The 22,918-nt window shown below is 45.8% G+C and overlaps 4 protein-coding genes across 5 annotated transcripts; 2 read left to right on the top strand and 2 right to left on the bottom strand.

The window, feature by feature from the left end:
• The first annotated feature begins 12 nt into the window (after nt 1-12).
• On the top strand, nt 13-2,281 carry c20h2orf81 (chromosome 20 C2orf81 homolog). The gene is made up of 4 exons (XM_076159697.1): nt 13-153; nt 580-776; nt 890-1,105; nt 1,218-2,281. Exons 1-4 carry the CDS (start codon nt 114-116, stop codon nt 2,100-2,102), a joined length of 1,338 nt encoding a protein of 445 aa, XP_076015812.1. The 5' UTR covers nt 13-113; the 3' UTR covers nt 2,103-2,281.
• A 6,503-nt stretch (nt 2,282-8,784) lies between these two features.
• nol6 (nucleolar protein 6 (RNA-associated)) lies at nt 8,785-21,221 on the top strand. 2 transcript variants are annotated; one of them, XM_076159795.1, is made up of 26 exons: nt 8,785-8,924; nt 9,136-9,351; nt 9,445-9,561; nt 9,693-9,872; nt 9,982-10,150; nt 10,266-10,400; nt 10,597-10,760; nt 10,946-11,066; nt 11,175-11,233; nt 11,341-11,442; nt 11,541-11,656; nt 11,747-11,924; nt 12,203-12,325; nt 12,442-12,590; nt 16,124-16,199; nt 16,445-16,585; nt 16,679-16,796; nt 16,974-17,128; nt 17,236-17,399; nt 17,580-17,732; nt 17,852-17,949; nt 18,115-18,239; nt 19,490-19,579; nt 19,726-19,926; nt 20,629-20,730; nt 20,876-21,221. In XM_076159795.1, exons 1-26 carry the CDS (start codon nt 8,874-8,876, stop codon nt 21,023-21,025), a joined length of 3,453 nt encoding a protein of 1,150 aa, XP_076015910.1. In that variant the 5' UTR covers nt 8,785-8,873; the 3' UTR covers nt 21,026-21,221. The 2 variants fall into 2 exon arrangements, with proteins under 2 accessions (XP_076015910.1, XP_076015909.1); XM_076159794.1 differs by having other exon boundaries at nt 10,594-10,760.
• Nucleotides 12,584-15,558, bottom strand: LOC143008167 (E3 SUMO-protein ligase ZBED1-like). Its single transcript, XM_076159796.1, has 3 exons — nt 15,276-15,558; nt 13,511-14,831; nt 12,584-13,414 (listed from the first exon to the last, which is right to left on the bottom strand). Exons 1-3 carry the CDS (start codon nt 15,485-15,487, stop codon nt 12,842-12,844), a joined length of 2,106 nt encoding a protein of 701 aa, XP_076015911.1. The 5' UTR covers nt 15,488-15,558; the 3' UTR covers nt 12,584-12,841.
• On the bottom strand, nt 18,254-19,006 carry LOC143008226 (cocaine- and amphetamine-regulated transcript protein-like). Its single transcript, XM_076159884.1, has 3 exons — nt 18,980-19,006; nt 18,766-18,849; nt 18,254-18,575 (listed from the first exon to the last, which is right to left on the bottom strand). The coding sequence occupies exons 1-3, from the start codon at nt 19,004-19,006 to the stop codon at nt 18,468-18,470; spliced, it is 219 nt and encodes a 72-aa protein (XP_076015999.1). The 3' UTR covers nt 18,254-18,467.
• Nucleotides 21,222-22,918: the final 1,697 nt, after the last annotated feature.

Raw genomic sequence — 22,918 nt, 5'->3', positions numbered from 1 at the left:
GCAGCGGCGACGCATCTCGGCCGTGCGTAACTACGTCACACACGGTTGCCTTGTAACCCGTATACACAGCAGAAAATGCGGACGAGCTAAGACCTTCAGTGCTAATCTATATTATGGATGCCTTTTCCTATTTGCAGGGATTGGTCAGCAAAGGTAAGACATATAGAGTGTGAGTGTTTCTGTAGTGTGATGTCATGGCTGCTCTGTGTCTGTTCGTATGACTCGCCACCTGTCGCTCCCCTTTACTCCATAACGTGTTTCTGTATATGTTAGTTAAAGAATTACAATGGGTAAAGGAGTACTCAAGATACACTGAGGGTATTGTCGGAACACGTGTGAGAAAAATTAACGCAAATGTTTGGGCAAAGTTCACCACTGAAAATATACATGTTTGATAACAACCACCAGGGGTCGCTGACTAGTTAGAAACGGACATGGTACAGAGTTCTTGTTCCACGCTTATGCGTATTGTTAAACTCTCCAGTTATAACTCAGTGGACATGTCAAACCCCGAATTGCCACAACACTTACGCCTTTTTCTGTCACTTATATTTCTTTATATTTGTGTTTTACCACCAGACCCTGAACAGATGAACTACCCCCAAGGGACAACACAGGGGAAGGGTGTGGAAGTATTTGTCCCAGGTTGCATTAGTCAAGCCCAATGGAGGAACATGTTGATACAGGACGATACAGAAGAAACGGTGGGAGAAATCATGGCCGAGGTGTGGGCTGCTGTCATGGAGGGCTGTTTGAAGGATGACGTCAAGAGACAGGTACAATGGTATTTGTATATGTGTATTATTTAAACTTTATTTCAGTGTGTGAAATTAAGTGGATAATCCGGTTTTACACACCAACATTGTTCCCTGTCCTTGTGTGTCTAAAGCTAGTACCTTACTCTGCTTCCTGGGCAAGAAACTACCTGTTTCATCTTCTGGAATGGCAGTTTATCTACCAAGATGAAGGAGATGGACCACAGGAGGCCTCCGGGACAGAAGACTCAGAGCCTGCAGCAGCAACTCTTGATGCCTGGGCTCAGGGATGTGTCCCTGTTGCAAACGCTACCCCAACCTCAACCACTTGTCCTTCCACCTACAGAGAGGTTACAATGCACATTTCCTTTGTCATGTTGCACTAAGAGCTTGTATTGATGTGTCTTTGCATTTGCAGCTCTGCCGTTTTAAAATCCATCAACCATAATTTGTGTCTTACAGGTGACTCCGAATGGCCGACTAACTGTGATGACCCGTGAAAGCAGCTCTCCGAAGCAATCTGAAAAAGAAAAAAGCCCCAGCAAACCTGGAGACAACAAGAACTACAGAGGGCCCCCCCTACCAAAAAGGGATCCAAAGACAAAACCTCAGAGTCAAAGAGAACTAACACTGCCCCTGTCCAGTTCAGCAGAAGAACCTGGACACCTGGCCCATGCAAGCAGCACTCTAAAACAATCTGAAAAGGAAACAAGTCCCAGAGTACCCGGAGGCGACCAGAGCAACAGACATCTGTGTCCTCTCCCCCCTCTGAAAAGTGCTCAAAAGAAACCTCAGAGTCGTGTACCTCCCAAAGGAGTGGTAGAAAAATGTTCAGTGTCCCTTCCCAGTTCAAGCAAAACACTGGGCAGACAGGAGGCAAAGGCTAAGAACACGACATCAGCTGTGCCATTGTATCGACGTAAAGAGCAACCCATACAAAAGCTTGATCCTTCCTCTCTGCCTCGATACAACGTCACACCACAGTATGAGATACTGGAAACCACTTACTCCAAACTCTTAGCCAAGAGACTGAATGGGTTTGCCAAGCCGCAGCAAAGAAACAACAAGCAAAAAACGGGATTGACAGTAAACTCACCAAAGCTGTTGTTGTCTCCTTCTGGGCATAGAAGGGAAGGGATCGTCCCCTTCTCAGACTCTGTCAGACTGGACACAGTGCATTTGGCCCCTGGTGTTTCTCTCCATGACTCCCAGGCGATCCAATTTGATCCTAACAAACTCTGTCCACCGGTCCAGTCGACAAGGCTGAGGCCAATACAAAACGATGCAGGTGTGCCTCAGGTTTCTGGTCTTAGGTCACCTCAGGTCACACCCATGTTTCATTCTTAGAAGTGTGACTATGTAATATACTCCAATTATAAAGAGCTGTGTCAAGGATGGAAAAACAGATCAGTTGTAAAAACACAATCAGCAAAGTTGTCAAAGACGATCATGTATTTTTTGTAACGCATTCATTTTTTTATTCCATACAATTTTTTATTCCAGTTACTGTACATTGTCAATTCATCTAATACATGTAAGCTAATAAAATATAAAATGTTGTTCACTTATTTCCGTCTATGTCCTTTTCTCTGGATTCACGGATACATTTTGGAATTGAGGGTTATTGACTGCATTTCCAGACGATTTCTGGATGATTTAAAGAGTATGTAAAGACATTTAAAGAACTCCAAACTTGATTACATCAAAATTACACCAACAAACACATTCCATTAGCTTTTTGTAGGCAAATGTTTTTATCACATAATTGTACAACGTAAAACTCTGCAAACTGCAAAACCCATTAAATCCTCTAATCCTTGGGCATTAACTGTAAACCACACATACACCCATGACTTATCTTACCTACTACTATATTTGGAGTGTGCACTGTGTATGTGTGTATGTTTGTGTTGCAATGAGCACCATTCATCCAAACGCCTTCAAACTTGGCAAAAACTGTGGTTCAGGGCTTTAGCATAAGTTGCTCTTCATTTCATTTACATGAAAGTAGCAGTTTCATTTTTTATTTGTCTTGCCACTAAATTGTAGTAGCTGGGACATGAATGGAACCACCCTGAATGACGTCACAATTAAAGTAGTGGGAGTGTGAAATCATGTCAACTCTGACTACATCATGAACGATGTAACAATTATAGTAGTGGGAGTATGACATCGTGAGTGATATTAGCGACCCTGAGGCAAGGCTCTGTACATACAGGTGGAATAAGCAGCCAGAGGACGGACAGATTCCCCAGAAAAAAGGAAGGATTTGCAATGTGTCAGTTGTCCAGGGAGAGAGGTTCTATTTGAAGGTGCTATTGGCTCATATCAGGGGTCCACAGAGCTACGAGGAGGGCAAAAACTATAAGACTTTCAAAGAGACAGCTCAGGCCATGGGCTTGCTGGAAGGTTGATGGAGAGTGGATTGCTGCTATGCATGAGGTCTATATTATACATGTTATAGCTTGAATCCAGATGTCACCTCTCTATCCTCTCATGCAGGAACATAAGCTGAAGGTGAACACGAGGACTGACAAGGCTGCAAAGGAGCTCTCTAGCTATCGCTTTGATTTGCTGGAGGGTAAAATTAAACATGGGGGGGAAAGAAGTCCAGGTCCAGATTCTTTCAAATTACTTGGTGAAGGATCTGAAGACTCTGGTTGACCTCCAGAATGGATCTGGTGACAATAGCTCTGTATTCGCTCCTCTGAACAAGGATATTAGAGACATTAACAGCATGTGCTTGGCTGTGTTCCCCAGAGAGGATACTGTCTACTTTTCTGTCTTTAGTTCTAGAAGACAATCACAAGGATGTCGTGTTCCTTAACTCACCGACACCCTCTGGAATACGTGACCATAAAATGAAAATCGACCAGCATCTACTTGCAGGCTCATATTGCTTAGGAACCTGCAAGCAGCTGATTGAACTATCAAGTGATTGAGTGCAAGATTGCCGTAGGGACAAACAGGGGTCAAAGCATCTCCCTTCCAAAGATTCCTCACCATGACAGAAATGATGAGCCTCCCTTTGCCTTTGTCAAGGAGCAGTTCCCTGTCAGGCTGTTCTTTGCAGTAACCATGAACAAAGGTCAGGGGTCAAGAGAACGAGTGAGACGGCATCCACCTTCCTCAGTTTCTGCTCGCTCACAGCAGCCATACCGCAGCCTGATCCAGGGGAAAGAAAGCCAGCAGCATGGACCTTGTCATTAAAGGTGATTAGGAGGGCATAAACAACAACATTGTTTATATGGAGCTGCTATAATTCTCTGTGTATGCCAAAGAGGAAAGTGCCTGAAGGGCTCTAGTCTATTATAACCCATTATTCTCTATGTGTGTGTATGAGTGCACACAAACCTGTGTTGATTGAACATTTCCCTTGGCCTTTCCCTCCACTTATTCACTTTGTGGCTCACTGAAATTACATAAAATGAGAAAGATACAGACAAACAGTTTAGTTAGTGCAACAGGAACAGAGAAATCTTGGTTTATTCATCTTCAAAACATGTATGACCTTTCTGTGGAGGGTGAGCTGGATCCTCCTGTGGCCATGTGTGACACATCGCACTGCCTGAGAATCTCTCCCCCTGCCTATTTATACAGTCTTTTATTTTTCACGATGATATCATTAGCAAGGTGCTGACCTCAGTGACCTCATAGCTGCAGAGATTGATTTAATATAGATTGAGCAATGCTAAGCTATATTAAACTACATTTTATTGTCTTTTTCAGTCATCAGTCACCAAAGGTAAGACATATATAGTGTCATTGTTTCTGTATTTTGATATCATGGCTGCCCTGTGTCTGTTCTTTTGACTGGGCACCATTCACTTCCGGTTACTAAGTGTTTCTGTATCTCTTGGTTTAAAGGTTGGTTGCTTTGTGTTAAATTTGTCAACTATAACTCAGTGGACATGTTAAACCCCTTATTTATATTTCATATTTCTTTATAACTGTGTTTCACCGCCAGTCTCTGAATACATGGACCAAGAGGCCACAGAAGACCTGACTGAGGAAGAGCTTGCACAATGTTGCCTTTCCAGCACCCAATGGAGGCACATGTTGACACAGGAGGATACAGAGGAAACAGTGGGCATGATCATGGATGAGCTGTTGGGTTGCGTCACGGAGGGCTGTGTGAAAGCAGACATCAAGAAACAGGTAAAATTGAATATGCAATTTTTTTTTAACTTTATTTCAGTTTTGCACATTGTCATTGTAACATCTACATTGTTCCCTGTCATTTTCTTCTAAAGCTAGAATCTTACTCTGCTTCCTGGGCCGGAAACCACCTGGTTCAGTTTGTGGAACGGCAGTTTCTCTACCAAGATGAAGGAGATGGACCACGGGAAGCCTCCAGGACAGAAGACTCAGAGCCTGTGCCTTCATATTTTGAAGGCTGGGCTCAGGGATGTGTCCCTGTTAAACATGCTACACCAATCCAAACCACTTTCCCCCCCACCTACAAAAAGGTTATAATGCTAATTGATTTTCATCATTCCCTCATTGATACTGAACTAAGATGTGTCTTTGTATTTGCCGTTCTGCCTGTCATGACCTCAGTATTGTAAGATTCTATCTGGCATTTTGGTCGAAAATTTGTTAAGCACTTAAACCCAGTCAGAGAAGGATGCTTTGTTCTTCTGTGGGCATTTTTGTATTGTTTAAATCAATGGGTTTGGTTGAATGATTTAAAAAGTCAAAAGTTGTAAGAGGGTCTGCATCTCAAACTCAAATCAACCCCAATTTGTGTCTTACAGGGGGACGCAAATGGCCGACTAACTGTGATGTCCGGTGCAAGCAGTTCTCTGAAGCAATCTGAAAAGGAAAAAAGTCCCAGCAAACCTGAAGACAAAACCTACAGAGTGCCCCCCCTGCCAAAAAGTGATCCAAAGAAAAAACCTCAGAGTCGAAGCGTACTAACACTGCCCCTGTCCAGTTCAGCAGAAAAAGCTGGACAATCAGAGACACAAGCCCACCCACAAAGTACTCCAAAACAGTCTGAAAAGGAAAAAAGTACAAGAAAGTCCAGAGATGACAAGAGCAACAGACTTCTGTGTCCTCTCCCCCCTGTGAAAAGTGCTAAACTACCTCAGAGTCGTTTACCTCCTAAAGGTGTGCTAGAAAAATGTTCAATGTCTCTACCCAGTTCAAGCAGAACACTGAGCAGACTGGCGGCAGAGAGTGACAGGAAATCAACTGTGTCATTGCGTCTACCTAAAGAGCAACCCATACAAAAGCTTGATCCTTCCTCCCTGCCTCAACACATCACTCCACAGTATAAGATACTGGATACCAATTACTCAAAACCCCAACCCAAGAAACAGAGTGGAGTTGCCAAATTGGAGCAAAGATACAAGCAGAAACCGGAATGGGCGGTAAGCTTGCCGAAGCCGTTAACCCTCAACATGGACCAATTTCAGGCAAGAAATAAAGCAGATGTCTGTTCAAAGAAGGGATCGTATCGTCCCCTTCTCATCCCCTTCTCAGACCGTGTGAGACTGGATACTATGGGTGCCCTTGGTGTTTCTCTCCATGATCCGCAGGCGGTCGAACTCGAATCCAGCAAGCTCTGCCCACCAGACCATTCTTCAAAGCTGAGGCCAATACGAAACAATAAAGTTGTGCCACAGGTTTCTGATGCCAAGTTACCACAGGTCACCCTGATGTTTAAGTCTTGACTGTGACTGTGTATTACATCCCAGTGATATAGCTGCAACTAGATGCTGCAAGGGCAGCATGTGAGAGGCCAGCATGTGAGAGGCCATGGACAGCATCGAAAACTGTCATCATGAACACAGAGGCACCACCGGCGTGGCTGTGACGTACTGTAGATACATCATAGAGCAAGGTTGCCGTACAGGATGCCTGGACATCAGTGTCTGAGGCCTTGTCTGCAGCCATGCGTACATAGCCAGTGCACAGGTAGACAACACCAGCGATGTTGAGAGAGAGGCAGTGAGCCAGACACAGGGGAGGGGGGTGTCCCTTCCTGACAAGTGACGGATGAACTGCTGCCTGGTGGACCAAGGTTTGGACACCTGAGCCATGGTAAAAATCTACAGTGTGTGATACACCAACACTATGAACAGACCAGCCTTCAGCAGGAAACGGAAATGGCGGATCAATAAATACAGGGTGAGAAGCTCTCGGTGGAATGTGCTGCTTGCTGGGATGAAGCTGTTGACTGGAAACAAGGAGTCGTTGCCAGACACCGTTGACCAGCTTCTCAAACACAACATATTCTACCTGGGGTCAACACAACGGGAGCACCGGGCAACAGGTGAGCCAGCATGGTGGCACTAGTGAAGGCCTCTTCTGTAGGACTGACTATTTGTTTTGTGCTGGAGGATTTTCAAGTGCGCTCACAATTCTTAACTGCCGCGGAACACACAAACTACGCTGGTGCATTTTGCACAAAAACTCTCACAATCACTGTGAATTAGAACCACATAAACATGTTAATTGTGCTGTGAGTAAGTCGTCGCCACTGAGCTGTACTTAGGATACCGACAACCAGCTATGAGGTCACCGAAGTCTGCACATCAGCAAAGGTTTCATAGTCAAAAATAGAAAACGTTCTCTATATATGATTGTATAAATAGTCAGGGGTTGAAAACGTCTCCTTTGGGTGTCTGTCTGGCAGCTGTGTGTGTGTGAGTGTGTTTATGGTGATTGAATGCACAGACCCTCCCACCCAGTACTACCCCGATCCTCCACCGACGTGAAACTGGCAGATCTCAAGCAGCCAACCGAGTGAGCTGGCAGATGATGTACCACCTGTGGTAAAGTCAAAGGTAACCTAACATTACACATATGTTATTGCTAATAACCTTTCATATGAACATTTATCTAAAGCCTCAACACAGCCAAAACATTAACATTAATTATTTTCGGTCAGTTAAGACCTTTGAAAACAACATCAAAACAACAACCACTCAGAACATGGCTCAGAGTCATCATGTCAAATGAACCACTCACAGGTTTCATTCACATGAAACTGCACAAGGAAAGAGTTCTCAGGCCACAGGTAGGATGCGTCTGGCCACAGGAGGATCCAGCTCGTCCTCCATGGAAAGGTCATACCTGTGTTGAAGATTAATAAAGCAAGTTTCCCTGTTGCTTTTGCACTAACTGATTACATCTGTCTTATTTTATGTCATTTCAGTGAGCCACAAAATGAAGAAACTGGGAACTGTGGGAAAATGAAGGAACTCTGCCATCATCACAGGTTCATGTGTACACACACACACACACACACACACACACACACACACACACACACACACCCAAAGAATAATGGGTTGAAATAGTTAATGGGTTGTATAATGAAGTGTACAGTATATGGGATGTGGAGTTTAATTGTTTGTATGGTAGATTTATTTTATACATTTATGTTATTAAAATTGAAAAACATTTGTTTACAACAAAGCTGATAAGTCTTTGCAGTCTTTGCAGGTTTAATTTCGTCTAATTTCTGCTCGTTTTCTGTGTTCCTCAAATGGCTGAACATTATCTTTAAATCGCACAGAAATGCACTAAATTACCTTCAGTCACAAAGTTACATAGTTAATTGATCCGATACATGTTACACCTAATAAAGCAAAACAATATGCTGCAAATATAATGCTGTTTTTTTTCCTTTATTTCCTTCCCTGTCCTTTTCTCGTATGCGTGTGTGTGTATGAGTGTGTGTCACAAAAAGAAGACCAAACTAAATTCACATTAATACATGGCATCTTTATTTTCATCGATACTTTCACGGCTAAAACTTTAAATGAATTCACAGTTGCCATAGACACCAGAAAGGAATATTTGTTGACTTCGAATTGGAGAAACGTTTTGTTTACTGTACTAAAGCATAAACATAAACGCTTTTCTATGCGCATGCGCACACCGGTCGCAGAGAAATGCTCGCGCAACCTATCCTGTTGAGGGGGACCGGAAGCTTGACGAACAGCGAGCCAATCATCATTCACCACTGCTGCGTTTCAACCAATCAGAGATGTATTTTGTATAGCAGCATGTTTCACTGACCCTTTGCACATGTGAGCTCGCAATGGTCTGGAAGCGGCGTTGATCATATATTGCCCTTAAAATTGGAATTACAGTAATATTACAATGAAATCAGACATTAATAAGATGAAGAGGGTTGCAGAGGACGCGGAAGAGGTAATTATGGCGAGACTAGAGATACAATGAAGCTCTTTCCTGGTCATCTAGCGAGGTATTTGACCCACGGGGGGGACTTCTGCTCGAACTTTTAAGAAAAAGTTCAGTTAAATCGACAGCACCTCGCATATTAGCACGACAAATTTTAAACTCTAAACTCCAATGCCAGTATAGTGTTACCTTACTTCCCCCTTACACTGTCTACTTACAGATGGTTGCGTTGGAGTCACCTCATGAGGAGGAAGATGAGGCTCCCATTAAGGCCAAAAGGAGCAAACCCGAGAGGGATGAAGAGCAGGAGGAAGATGTTTCCTTTCACTCGGTGAAGCTGTCCCGGAATGACCTCTACAGACCCCCCACGGCAGAGGAGCTCAACCAGTTGAAGGAGGCAGAGAGTCTGTTTCACTGCAGTCTGCTCAAAATGCAGGCGAGTCACAGAAGACATGTTGGCATCTCTGAAACTAGAATCTAAAGAAGTCAGAGTTTTGATAGCCTGGTAATATTTCCTACCCAACTACAGATGGAGGAGTTGCTGAAGGAAGTTGTCCTGAGCGGACGCAGGAAACAGCAGATCGATTCCTTCATTGAGACGGTGACAGAGTTGCTCCAGACTGTGCCTCAATCCCCAGAAGTCGAGGTATGAGTTTGAGATTAACAGTATTTAAGACTCCCGCTTGTTGTTCTTGTTGTTGGCTTCCTTATCAGCAGTTAGTCATTTATCCTGGGGTCTCCTGTGATGATTTGCTTCCATCTCTCCATGTGTTCCAGCTCAGCGATCTGTCATGGCTGTCCAGTGCGGTCAAGGTTCCTTTCCTCCTGGTACCAAAGGTGACCAAAGGCAAGTTCCACATGGCCCCTCCAGCGTCTGTTGATGTGATCGGCAGCTACCCTCTGGGCACCTGCACCAAACCGCGCGTCATGGTGGACCTGGCTGCCGCCATCCCAGCTGTAAGTCATCTGCTGTTGTTACTTACTTAATATCCTGTGTTCTCCTGGTGTCCTGCTGGTAATATGACGATACGCTGATGTTTGAAGCCGCCTCGTCTTCCTCTTTTAGGATATCCTTCACCCTAAGGATGTTTTGAACCAGAGGTATCCAAGGAAACGGGCTGCCTACCTGGCAGGCCTGGCTCAGCATCTCATGTCCTCCTCTGACGTCGTGGCCATGCGTTACTCCTGCCTGCACGGCAACAGGCTCCGCCCAGTCCTGCTGCTGACCCCTGCAGGTATTTCTCTCTTTTTTTATCTCAAGGAATACTAGCAAATTATTTTAGTTTTTATTGTCGTTGTGATGTCATTGTGATATTTCTATTTGATAAACAGAGGTGCTTTGTCCTTCAGGTAAAGACTCCTCTGCCTTCACCGTGCGTGTTCATGCTTGTCCACCTCCTGGATACTTCAAGCCCAAAAATTTCCTCCCCCAGAAGAATAACATCCGAACAGAGTGGTACACAGGCATACAGGCCTCTCAGACCGGTGAGAGCCCTAATTTGCACTTCCTGTTATTATCCTTTTTGTTAAATAATCACAGTTATTTTGGAACCTGTAACCCGGTAATCGCATCAGTTCGAGCAACACAAACTGCTTTCCCACATGATTGCGCCTTTTATCATTTTGTTTTGCCGCAGAAGTGATTTCTAACCTCATGTTTGTTCGTCCCTGTTCTCAGCAGACAGACGCGAGCCTCCCACCCCTCACTATAACAGCTCCATCCTGGGGGACCTGCTGCCCAGAGCTCACCTCCAGTTCCTCTCTGCCGTCAGCTCCCAGTGCTCGGCCTTTGCTGACGGCGTGGCCCTGCTCAAAGTCTGGCTCCAACAAAGAGAGCTTGACCGGGTAACAAACATGCAAGAGATCTCCTCGGTTACGGGCATCAATCTTCTTAATTGCATCACTTTTTAATTGGCAAAATTCATATGACATTGAAGTGTGGGTGGTGCAGCACATTACGCTGATGCACTCTGTGGTTTAATCCATTTATCCTCCGTCTCTTCCTCTGTTCGTGTCTTCATTCCCTGCAGGGCACTGGCTCTTTTAATGGCTTCCTGGCTTCGATGCTGATGGCATATTTACTGACCACACACAGAATCAGCAACACAATGACAGCCTACCAGTTGCTCCGAAACAGCTTGAACTTTCTGGGTAAGCAAACAGTCGAGTCATTCCACAAAATCATCTCTTCACATCCTGCTCATTGTCCCGCAGTTTGTTTTTGTGTTGACATGTCCAGCCTCTCATTCTGACCCCCAGCTTCAACAGACCTGACAGTGACTGGGATCACGCTCGCCAAAGATCCTGACTCAGCAGCTGTGAGTGCTCAAGTGCAACATGATGAATACGTATGTTTATTTTGTGCGGTTTCATTTGTCACCTGAACATAACGCGTAACGATTCCCCCTTTCTCTTCCCCGTGCAGCCGTCTCTTGCTGAGTTCCACAGTGCGTTCCAGGTTGTGTTTGTGGACCCCTCTGGGCACCTCAACATGTGTGCTGACATGACTGCTTGCACCTACAAACAGGTATACATGCTTAAAATTGTGTTTAAGCAGGATCAACTTGTCATTGATTTGTTGATTTGTAACCTTTAACATGTTTTCTCGATGGGTTGTTAATTTAGGTGCAACATGAAGCGTCTCTGTCGATGCAGTTCTGGGACGACCCCACTGTCGACGGGTTCCACGGCCTCCTAATGACCCCCAAACCCATGATAAGGACCAGCGACCACGTCTTCCAGTATGGCCCTGTTTTAACCACTACTGCAATAAGAACCAATATCTATCCAGTTCATTCTTAACAGCTTTGTGCTCTTCAACCCCTGATCAGATTATGCGAGTTGGTCAAGCTTCAGTCCAGCTGTAAGAAACTGAACCTCCTCAATGAGCTGATGGACAACAGCGGAAACTACATCCAAACTGCCCTTCCGTTAATTCTGTCCCTCCTTCAGCGAGGACTGGGCCAGCGGATCCAGCTCCTCACCCATTCCCTCCCCGCTGACCCTGAGGTAAGATTCATCGTTCCAAGTGTGACACTAAACCACCTCGATCTTGTTTGGTCCAGAAAGGCACAAAATGATCTGACAGAACAGGCACACACATCTTCCGCAGTGCCTCATAATATCGCCACTTTTCGTAATAATAAATCAGGCACAATGAGTTTAGCAACATATCGGATGGTTACTATACTCCTTTAACCTGTGCAATGTTTAATTGTGTTCATAATGAGCCCTAACTGTGTCTGCAGTCATGTGGTTGTTAAAGTTGAGGTTTTGTGTCTTTGCAGTGGTCAGTTGAGAGTGAAGCCCCAAAGCACAAAGCTCAGCCTCCTCTGTCCTTGGGCTTGATCCTGTGCCCAGAGCTGGCAGCGTCTGTCCTGGACAGAGGCCCACCTGCAGACAGTCCCAAGGTAACGTCATCTGTGCGGCGAGAAAGACCTCACTTAACCAGCGCCGTATCGCAGAGCCTCCAAGTTCGTTAAAGTGCCGACTCATGAAATCGATGCCCGATTTGTCTTTCTACCAGGCGGCCGAGTTTCGTCAGCTGTGGGGCTCTCGCTCTGAGCTGCGTCGCTTCCAGGACGGTGCCATCACCGAGGCCGTGCTGTGGGGCGGAGAAACCATGTGCCAGAAACGACTGGTCCCCAGAGAGATCATCACTCACCTGCTGCAGCTGTATGTAGCATTTTATTAAGTTAGTGTGGAGCGATCACACGGCACCATGCCTATGTAGTGTTATTGTTTATACATTTACTGGGCTCTGATACAGTGTATGAGTTTATTTCCTTACGGACACATTCTATACATTTTGTCTGACAAATGTATTTCACTTTGGAGCGTAATGAGCCCCAGCAGAAACAGAAAAATCAGTGAGACAGTGAAACCGCTGTACATCTTCCCTCTTGTGGGACTATCTATCTATCTATCTATGCAAGTTCTACATTTCTGTTTAGAAAGATCATCATGTCAGCATGCTCTGAATTCAGTCTTGCACGGCTTTTTGCAAATGTTTGTCCATCCTGTGACAGTAAGGGCGGCAGTGAGACTCCGGGTATGCACAGGTAGTGTTTTGCCAGAGTTGCCACTCTGGGGAATCGTGGGCTGTTGATCCTCCACCAGTCAAGAGGATCTGCAACCAGTGAGGCAGAGATGTCTCTCAAATAATAATCCACCTGAGCCTCAGAATCAGTGGAATAGGAGGAACTGTAGTTGTCTCCAAGGAGCAGCATCATGGTGGTTTTGGTGTCGTCTCTCACATGTGATGATGATGATGATGATGTCACGGCACTCTGCTTGATCTCAGGTGTGACCAGCGCCTCCTGGCTTTCAATCTTTGTGATCACAGGAGTTGTTACCTTATCAAATTTGGAAACCAGTTCATGCAGTTTAACCTTGGCAGCCACTCGCCCCATTGGCGTCAGGAAGCCCAGGTGTTTGTGACGAGGGTCCAGCATACAGGCGATCATGGCAGGTTTGGAGGCTAAATCACTCGAGTCAACCTGTGAACAGTTCAAATAATGTGTCAGCATCACAATGAATATGTTGAGAGTATTGAACAAACAATTAAATCTGTGTGAACATTAGTTCATGCCTACCTCCATCTGATTTCGCAGAGACCGCTGAACCTTCAGCTTGAACTCAGACACTTGTTTGACGTCACTCTCTTTAGGCACGAGGTGAGTCCCAATGAGGCTGAATGTAATTGGGTAGATGTTTGAGATGGACACCTCGCTTTCTGCAGATATGACCGTTGTGGCCCATTTCAAAGTGGCCAGCACAGGTGTGAAATTCACAATGACTTGCCAATAATCGTCCTCTATCTCAATGGCCTGAGCTTCTTGTCTGTGGACGACTGTGCGATTAGCCAGAACAGCCTTAATAGCCCATCTTTGCTCCAGGAGCCGTTGAAACATGTCACATATAGTGTCCCATCTGTCTTTGCGTGACTGGATAAGCTGGTTCTGTGGCAGGCACATCTGGGTTTGCATCAGCATCAAAGCTTCACTTGCTTGCAGGTTGTGTTTAAAGTACTTGACGAGTCTCCCAGCAGCAACAATGATAGTGAGTAGATCATCACTCAGCCCTTCAATAACAGCCTCATGCAGGGTCGTGGCAAAGCAGACAACAGAGTCCCAGGGGACGTGGGAACACGCACGGTCTGCTACAATGTCACGAGTGTTGTTATGAACACACACATTAACTTTGGCAGCGAGGTCCCAGGCCGCTACAGTCTCAAGAACTCTGTCTGTCCAGCTCTTGGACAGTCTGTGTGTCTTCAGCACAGCCGTCCTTCCTTTCCAGTCCTCTGTTATGAAGGAACAGGAAATGGTAATGTACCTCTCAAGTGGGTGTCCGGTCCAGCAATCGGCAGTGAGAGCAACTTTCTCTGCCCTGCATAACTGTGCCCTGAGCTCCTCAACCTTCTCTTCATAATGGCCTTCAATAATGCGCATAATCTCCCCTGATGGTGGCACTTTGTAATTCCGCACAACGGAGGCCAACAGGTCACGGAAACCCTCCCCGTCGATGACATCGATGGGAAGCATATCCTTGGTTATCATTCTGGAGATCAACGCGGTCACGTCTAAAGGTATTGCCCTGCCGTCCTGACCTGTACTCTCTGTGTGTCTGCTTCTCATGTGGAACATCATGGAGGTGCTGCTGCCCGAATACTTCAGCTTCAGATCACATAATTGGCAGTGGACCTCGTCGTCCTTCTTGACAAAAATGTCCCAGACGGAGCTCCTTCTCACGCCCTCCCTCTCCACATTCTCACCGCTACAAACAATGCGGCTTGTAGCCATGTTGGGGCTTAACAATGTTGCAGCGTCTGATTGATCCAAACCCCCCTCCTGGTCTAGACTGAGTGACGTCTTCACATCCTCCTCCTGCTTCATCTTGGACATACAAAACCTACTGAAGGAAGAAAGAGGGTTTTTACTTATTGGTTTGATTTGTCATTTATTTCATTTCCCATGTAATTGACCAGTTAATGGTACACTGTCACTTTAAGACGTTAGCCTAATTAGGCTGGTTCCTTAGTTGCATCCAGCAGAGCAGAACGAGTTACAGGTGTACGTGTGTGTGCGCATTTCCGTGCAGTCTGTGTGTGTGTATGAACATTAAGACGACCCAAACTTTCACTGTATATATTGTACGCAGCGTTATTAGAGGGCTGTTAATCAGACTTTCCAGCCGTATTCCTGGTTTAATTCGACACTTTTCATCATGGCAGTTAACACAGCCTCCTACCTAAGCGTTTATTTTGGAACAGGGCTGACAGTTTAATTTAACGACGGGCACATCCAGACGTGTATAGTGTCTGTGTGTGTAGTTCCAGTTTCGTGCCAGGTTAGTTACCTCGCTGCCATGTTGCCCTCCGTGTCCACCGGAGCGTCCGACCGACCGGTGTGTTTCCTTTTTAAGTGCTCCTGCATGGACGTGGTGCTGTTGTGGAACCGCAGCTCCCTGTTGCAGTGCCGACACACCACTCTGTCGCGTTCAGGATTTAATGTGAAGTGTTCCCAAACAACGGACGACTTCGGCCTTTTCTTGACCGGACCCTCGTCCATGGCGCCTTTCACTACTTCTACTTTTGGGAAGCGTTAAAGGTGCGCAAACTAGCAGAAGAGGCGCCTGCTGCCCCCTGCTGGACCGGAGTATGCAGGACTGTAAGTGAACCTCTTTAGGAAGGTTTCAGAGCGCCTCTCTCCACTCCGAATGCCTTCTGAGATGCTTTGAGTTTATCTTTTATCCTATACAGTGCATACATGCTGAACTGTTTCTAGTAGTCTATGCTGTATCGCTTTTGCCTATGATACAGTGTGTGAGATAGGACCTCCCACCATTGTGAAAGCTGCTTCATCTTCTTTGTTGTCAAATGGCAAGTCAACTCTATGGCGCATTCCCAACATGAATCTGGCTGGATCATGTAGTGCATCAACAAACGTCTTTATCAAGTGTGTGTTATCAAGCCTTTGTGCCGATTAATCACTCATCAGGCTTTTCAAACAGAGCGTGTCTCATTACCTAAAACATATTTACACGCCGACAGCATCTGTCAGTGAAGGTGCTCGTGCTTCTTCACTTTCTCCCTGTTATTAATTTGTGTTACCGCTGCAAACACAAATGAAACCGGTCAGTGAGTTCAGTCTATCATTGTTTTAAAGCCCAAGTTGATATTTGGAGTTTTCTTTGTCTCTCCCTAGGCACGCCGACATCCCAGAATCCTGTTTGCGATATCTTGGGGGGATTGTTGACGATGTCATCAAAACAGGAAGTGAGGTGAGCGTTACATTTTCTTCTGCTGCAGTGTCTGATGTTTCCACTGAACCATAAATCCTCCAAAAGCTAAAATCTAAAGAGAGAAGTGGGTCTTTGTTTCCAATACTTGAATATGTTTTAGTAAGAAGCATCTCTGTTTTGTGATTGTATTCATTTGCTGTTACTTCAGAGTCTAAATATATTTCTTTCAAAAATATAAGCATTAATTCCATCATAAATGTTTTGCCTGTATTATCCTGTTAAAGGTGCCCGCTACTGGAGAGGAGGACAGTTTAAAAGTAGTTCAGTCGTATGATGACCTGAGCAGGAAACTGTGGCGACTGGAGGATCTGCCTCTCTCCATCACCTCAGTGCAAGGAGCCCACCCTGCGCTCCGGTACACACAGGTGAGCGGCCCCTCATCCTCACCAGACAACAACAACAACAACAGCACCAGTGCACCAAATGGAGGTTCTGACATTTGAGCTGTGCCCCTGCAGGTCTTCCCTCCTGTGTCCCTGAAGCTGGACTACTCGTTCTTTGACAGAGAAAAGTTGTCCAGGGCGCTGGTGCCAAAAGAAAGCAAACCCTGCCCTGCTTACATCACCCCCATCACAGGTGAGAGCTCCTTTACGCCCAGAGAGAGGCAGTAAGATCCGCGAGATCAGATGGTTTTAGTTTTTCTTTCTCTTTCGTTCCTCCAGACACTAAAAATACCAAATGTGTCAATACGTGCTGTAGTTTAATAACAAACCCTAATAAGGAAGATGGAATGGTACTGCCCTCTGTCTGTAGTGATCTGTCACATGGAGGGAAGTGGAAAGTGGCCTCACGAGCGCCTCGCCATCCGCCACCTCCGAGCCGCCTTCCACCTCCGCCTGGCAGAGTTGCTCAAAAAGCAGCACAGCTACACCTGCCGGCCCTGCCCCACTCACCTTGACGTCTGGAAGGTGTGTGTCTGCGTGTGTTTCTTTACCTGTAGCATATTATTATGTTGAAGGTCACAGCATTTGTTTGTTTTTTTCGGTCCCTCATGTTCGCCTCTGCGTTTTCCCAGGACGGCTTGGTCTTCCGTATCCACGTGGCGTACCATCGCGAGCCCCAGGTGCTGAGGGAGAGCTTAAACGCTGACGGCCTGTTGGTCGTCAGGGATACCGAGGAGGCCCAGGCCCTAGAGATGGCCACCATTCACAGGCCTCTTCTCACCAGCACGTTGCACGGGTAAAGTCAAAACAGCATAATGGCATCTCTGTAATGTGTAAATATGGAGGATCTCCTTGAATCTTCCCACTTTTAGATCTTATTAGGTGTTGTTGCATCATTATGTGGCGTCTTACATTCTTTCCCTGCTCGCTTTCTGAACAGTTCTCGCTCATATAAACTTTATTTTGGTGTTTGCAGGCTCCAGCAGCAGCACCCGTGTTTCGGGGCAGCGTGTCGCCTGACCAAGCGCTGGCTCGGGGCTCAGCTCTTTACTGAAGACATTCCAGATGATGTAGCGGACCTGCTGGTGGCGTCACTGTTCCTCCAGCCTGCACCCTTTTCTCCTCCCGGGTAAGTAGCCATTCTGCTCCCTAGTAATCTGAGCCCTGGATCTGTCCACTTCAGAAATGTTTCTTTGACTTCTCTTTGTTACCTCAGTAGGTCATGTGAATTGCGTTTCTGCTCCACAGTTCTCCTCAGGTGGGCTTCCTTCGTTTCCTTTATCTGCTGTCTTCCTTTGATTGGAGGAACAACCCGCTGGTAGTTAACCTGAACAGCCAGCTCACAGGCAAGCGCACACACACACACACACACACACACACACACACATATGCACAGTCCCATTCTTTCTGTGTATATTCTCACATACATGAACATCCTGCGCCTATGCATCATTGTTTGAACCCCCGTGTTTACGTTGCTGCTCCCCCCTCTTCCTCTCCGTCACGTGTAGCCGCCGACTACACGGAGATCAAGAATGACTTCATGGCGTCCAGGGAATCTCTGCCTGTGATGTTTATAGCCACACCTAAAGACAAGAAACTATCTATGTGGACCAAGCGAGCGCCCAGCGTACAGGTCAGAGGGCGCACACACACACACACACACACACACACACACACACACACACACACACACACACACACACACACAAACTCCCATGAGAAATGAAACCAAACACATTTAATTGCTTCACATATTATACAGAATTTTGATGATGACAGTGAAAAATTTACAAAAATATACATATTTGTGCAGTAAAAGTCAAGTGACAAGGATTTGTAAATGGTTTTTGAAGAGACGGAATCATAAACAGCGATGTAGGAAGGAGTTGCATGTTCTGGGCAGGGAGCAGTCGCACAGTTTACCGACTCTGGAGCCTCTCCTCAGAGCGCACTGTTCTCCTGGATCACACTGGAACACACACCACCACATCAGAGTTTGATATTACTCAATACCCAGTAACAATGGCCCAGTGTCCCTGATGTCCTACTGTTAATCATAGACTAAATACTGATTCCTGCATCTTAAATGTGAAATGAAACCAGTCAAAGTATCGCTAGGTGGACATTTTCTTGTAAGTGTATTAGATTGAGTTGCATACCTTAGGGAGATGACTGTGCTTTTTTCTGAGAGCTGGAAACTGGTTCTCTTGAAGTCTCTCCAAAACTTTGTGCAAATCACTGATCTGGAAATACAAAATCTTTTCTGTCACTCACACAAGCATTATCACCAAGGACGAATATTCAGCAGGAGACTTATTAGCATCAACCAACATTAGCAGCGGTTCTTATTCTATTCTTGTTTTGTGAGCTCACCAGTTGCTTTTCGTTGCCGTCTTCCATGGCGGTAAAATAAGTTAAATACTGGGCTTCCTCAGCTTGGTTGAGGCCGTAGCTGTGAAAGACTCCGGCGGCCCACAGTAGTGAAGAGAGAAGGTACACATGCCGGCTTCCCATGGTGCCTCACTGACCCAGATATGCTTCCTGTGCTTTCTCCCTCACTCGGCCTCTGAGCCAAAATTAACACTGAGCGGCTCCCAGCATCTTCCTTTATAACGCTGGCAGAGGGCAGGAACTGGCGACCCCGTCACGTCCTGATAAAGACGTCATCGTGGGTTAAGGTCACCATAACAGCTGTAGTAGCAGAAAAAATAAGTTTCTTGTCAAAGTCTGGAAAGTAAACGTACAGAGATGCCTTTGTGTTTTATATTGCAGCTGTACTCAGCAGTAATGGCCGTATTATGTAGAAACAACTACAAAATGTCAAAACCGCAGTCAGCAAATTTCATATTTTGTGTTTGTATTTGTGTGTGTGTGTGTTTTCAGATGCTGCAGCGTGTGATGATGGTGGCTGCAGAGAGCCTGAAGGTGCTGGAGCTTCAGCTGACAGATGGCAGCCAGATACAAGACGTCAGGGTCCGTCTCTTGACACACACTCCTCACACACTCATTAATCTCGCCCCTACGCCCTTCTCTCTCATCTTTGATGCCTCTTTAATGAGATGTGATGGCGGCGTCTACAGTTACAACATTGTGATACAGTTGTGTGTGTGTTTGTGCAGGTGGCCATGCGTCCTCCCCTGGACGCTTACGACGTGCTGATTCACCTGAACCCCAAGCAGGTCCCCCTGCTCGGCCAGGCGGTGGACCCTCCTCCCGTCACGTTCGGCAGGGGCGTCGTGTCCGGCAACGTGGCGGCGCCTGGAGGGCCGCTGCCCGTCATCGACTACGATCCCGTGGCACTCTACCTGACGGAACTCAGAGTGAGTCTTGGTAGGATCGGGGGTTCTTTGGGATCAGTGTTGATCGCCCGCTTGAAGACGAGGAGGGGGGGGGGGAAGCTGTCGGGACTATTTTGTTTAAAGGGAAGTGTGTGAGTTTTATTCCATCTTGTCGACTCAGAATGTGGAAAAGCTCTGCAGCAGGATTTGTGAAGTGCAGCCAGGTTATTTAGACTAGAAGCTTATTGGACCTTGCTGGATGAGCCTCCAAAGTCGATAACAGAGAGGAGAAATATAAAAAACATGGCACCCTTAACTGTGGTACAGAACACACAAACAGAAAAGCTTGATTTGACACTTTACCACCTGGAACCCGCCCAGCATTACACAGGCCAATCTATCCGAGGATGAACTCCACTGGAGCAATTTAAGGCTTAGACTCGTTTGCCCCACCCAAACTCATTGTGCCAGTGGGATGGAAGCAGCCAGTCTGCAGTCACAAGCTTGATCCTCAAACTCCTGGTGTGCCGTGAGCTAAAACGCTGCATATTTCCCATCCCGTTGCTCTGTTCACACACGATGAGCCGACATCAGGTGTGTTCACCCAAACAACAGCTCGCGCCTCCCAGCGCTCGCTATGCTAAACAGATTTAGCAAATATGCAAGAGATTGTTTGATCTAACCCTAGGCCACTACTTGAAACTTGATCTTCTACTTTATCAACCTGCACTTATGCACTTTCAGGAGGCGTTTGCAGACCTGGCCCTCTTCTTCTGTGATCCCTATGGCGGTACAGTGATTGCAGTTTTGTGGAAGCCAAAGGCCTTCATCCCAGTGCCCTTCAAGGTAGCAGCCGAGTCACACGTGGCAATCTCCAAAGCGTAAATCCAGGATGAAAAGCCTTTTGTTGTGCAGTCCTTTCTCTCCTCTGTCGTTTCTCCTCCAGCATCATGCTCTAACCTGCTCTTACCTTTACTCCCTCATCACACAGACGTCACAGATGTCTGCTCGCAGTGTGGAGGTGACAGGGGACCAAGCACAAGCCGTCCCCAATGTCCAGGCCATACTGGAGGACTTCAGGATCCTCGGGAAGGACCTGGTCAAATCAGTGGACGCCAGGATGGAACGATGGGCATTTTAGATCATGCCATTGTAAACACACACCACTTTTAATGGACATATTTTACATTACGGTTTTGCATTTCCAACAGAAAAGCACATTTTTGTCTGTTCACAATAGAAAGCAAATGGAAAAGTAAGTCCAACATGTCATCTGTTAAAGCCTAGTCAGGTGTTAATATCTGTGCTGTGTCTAATAAAGACAAAGTTTTCATTCATATTTGAATCTTCTTTGGTATCGGTGAGAGAATCAAGTTCAGGATTGTGTCATTTGTACTTGTGTCACTTGCAGAGGAAGTTCAGTAAACTCACTAAAGTTGACTTGGAGGTAGTTTTTTGCTGACTTCTAGCTAAAACGACTCAAGGTTCAGATTTATGTCCTATCCCTTATCAAAGAAAAACAAAAAGGGATCAATTCTTTAAGCCCTGTTAGTGAATAAAGACAAGTCTGAGGCTACACAAGCGTCTTCAATCATCCCATTCAAACACATCCATAGAAGTAAAATAATCACGAATTCTTAACGACGATCAGTACAACAACCAGGAGGACTAACCAGGAGTATCAACGACCCTGATTATGACTTATCAGGAGTATCAATGGCCCTCGCTACGCCTTCACAGAGGGTTCTAGAACCAGGAATCCTGGGAATCCCCACCAGTCTGTATGAACTGAAGAAGCCTTTCGGATGAGAGGTGAAACGTCTGCAAGCCTTTACCAGATAGTCCAGTTACCTAAGAATAACTTTCCTTGGCTGTCATTACATACTGTATAGAACTATGCAACTCCTTTCAGAACATTTGAAGTACTAAACTGACTGAAAAAACTGTCAAGAAGTTTACAGTAGAAATTCAAAATGAAGTGAATTTGAACATTCAATGTGTTTTTGCGTGTTGTGTGAAACATGGCTCTTTATTAGGACAGGCCTGCCTGAAAGCGACCTGACTTGTCTTAGCAGGTGTAACAAATAACATTAAGTCTGGCTGCCGTCCATGTAGGTGTGTCAGATGTGGCGTACGGGCACACCTGTGTTGGAGTCAGACATGACGAATGTTACGAGCTACAGCTCTTGTTTGAAAACTGAACACACAATGTGCGAAAGCTCCATGGTGATGAAGACTGGAGCCCAGAAAACAAACAGGTGCTGCAGCTTTTGTTCATTCATGCAAAACCAAACTTGTTGCAGACCCAATGAATGCAGGGGCAAATAATTACACTTTGATCACCAAAACATTAAAATGGTGATTACAGCGCCGCCATCAGGATCGTGTTCATCTGCCCACCCGGTTTTATTGAGATCTGTCAATAACCTTTATTTCCACAAAAACATTACAGTAATTATCAGACTCAGAATTTAGCAATCAATCTGTTTTACCTATCGTACATCTGCCTATGACATATGATTATAAATTCCATCCATCATTTCCTATTCCAACTATTTGTCATGGTTGTCATGGTTAGGTAAACCTGGAGTTCTGTTGAATTTCCAAGGAGGAAGAAGGGATTCACATCAGTTGCCAATCTTCTTCTGGAGATTATGTAGAAAAGTAACACCGATTACCTGGAACTGTCAGGACCTCAGAACCAAGTCTAGGCAGCAACAAACCATGGCTCTCACTGACCCATGTGGTTCCAGTACATCACCTCACATCAGGGTCACGTGGTGATGAATCGTGTAGCTGCACGCCTCTGTTTTATTCACTGAGTGCTCCTCAGTAGTCAGTAATGCAGACATGGGTATAATTTGTGCAATCCCACCATCAATTTTCTTATTGTTAGTTAGAGGTCGTCAGGGTTGGAGACGCTGAGTTTCGTGCCAGTCTGCCTTAGTGGGGACTCAGCAAAGTTCGTCTTAGATTTCAACTTGAACAGCTTCCACAGGTCACAGAGGGGGCAAAAACATTTGAGACGCCAGAT

This window comes from Genypterus blacodes, unplaced genomic scaffold, assembly GCF_046128005.1.
Source record: "Genypterus blacodes isolate CSIRO-AG114 ecotype Tasmania unplaced genomic scaffold, CSIRO-AGI_Gbla_v1 ptg000099l_1, whole genome shotgun sequence".
Lineage (NCBI taxonomy): Eukaryota > Metazoa > Chordata > Actinopteri > Ophidiiformes > Ophidiidae > Genypterus > Genypterus blacodes.
This window is presented reverse-complemented; position numbering and strand designations above follow the sequence as displayed.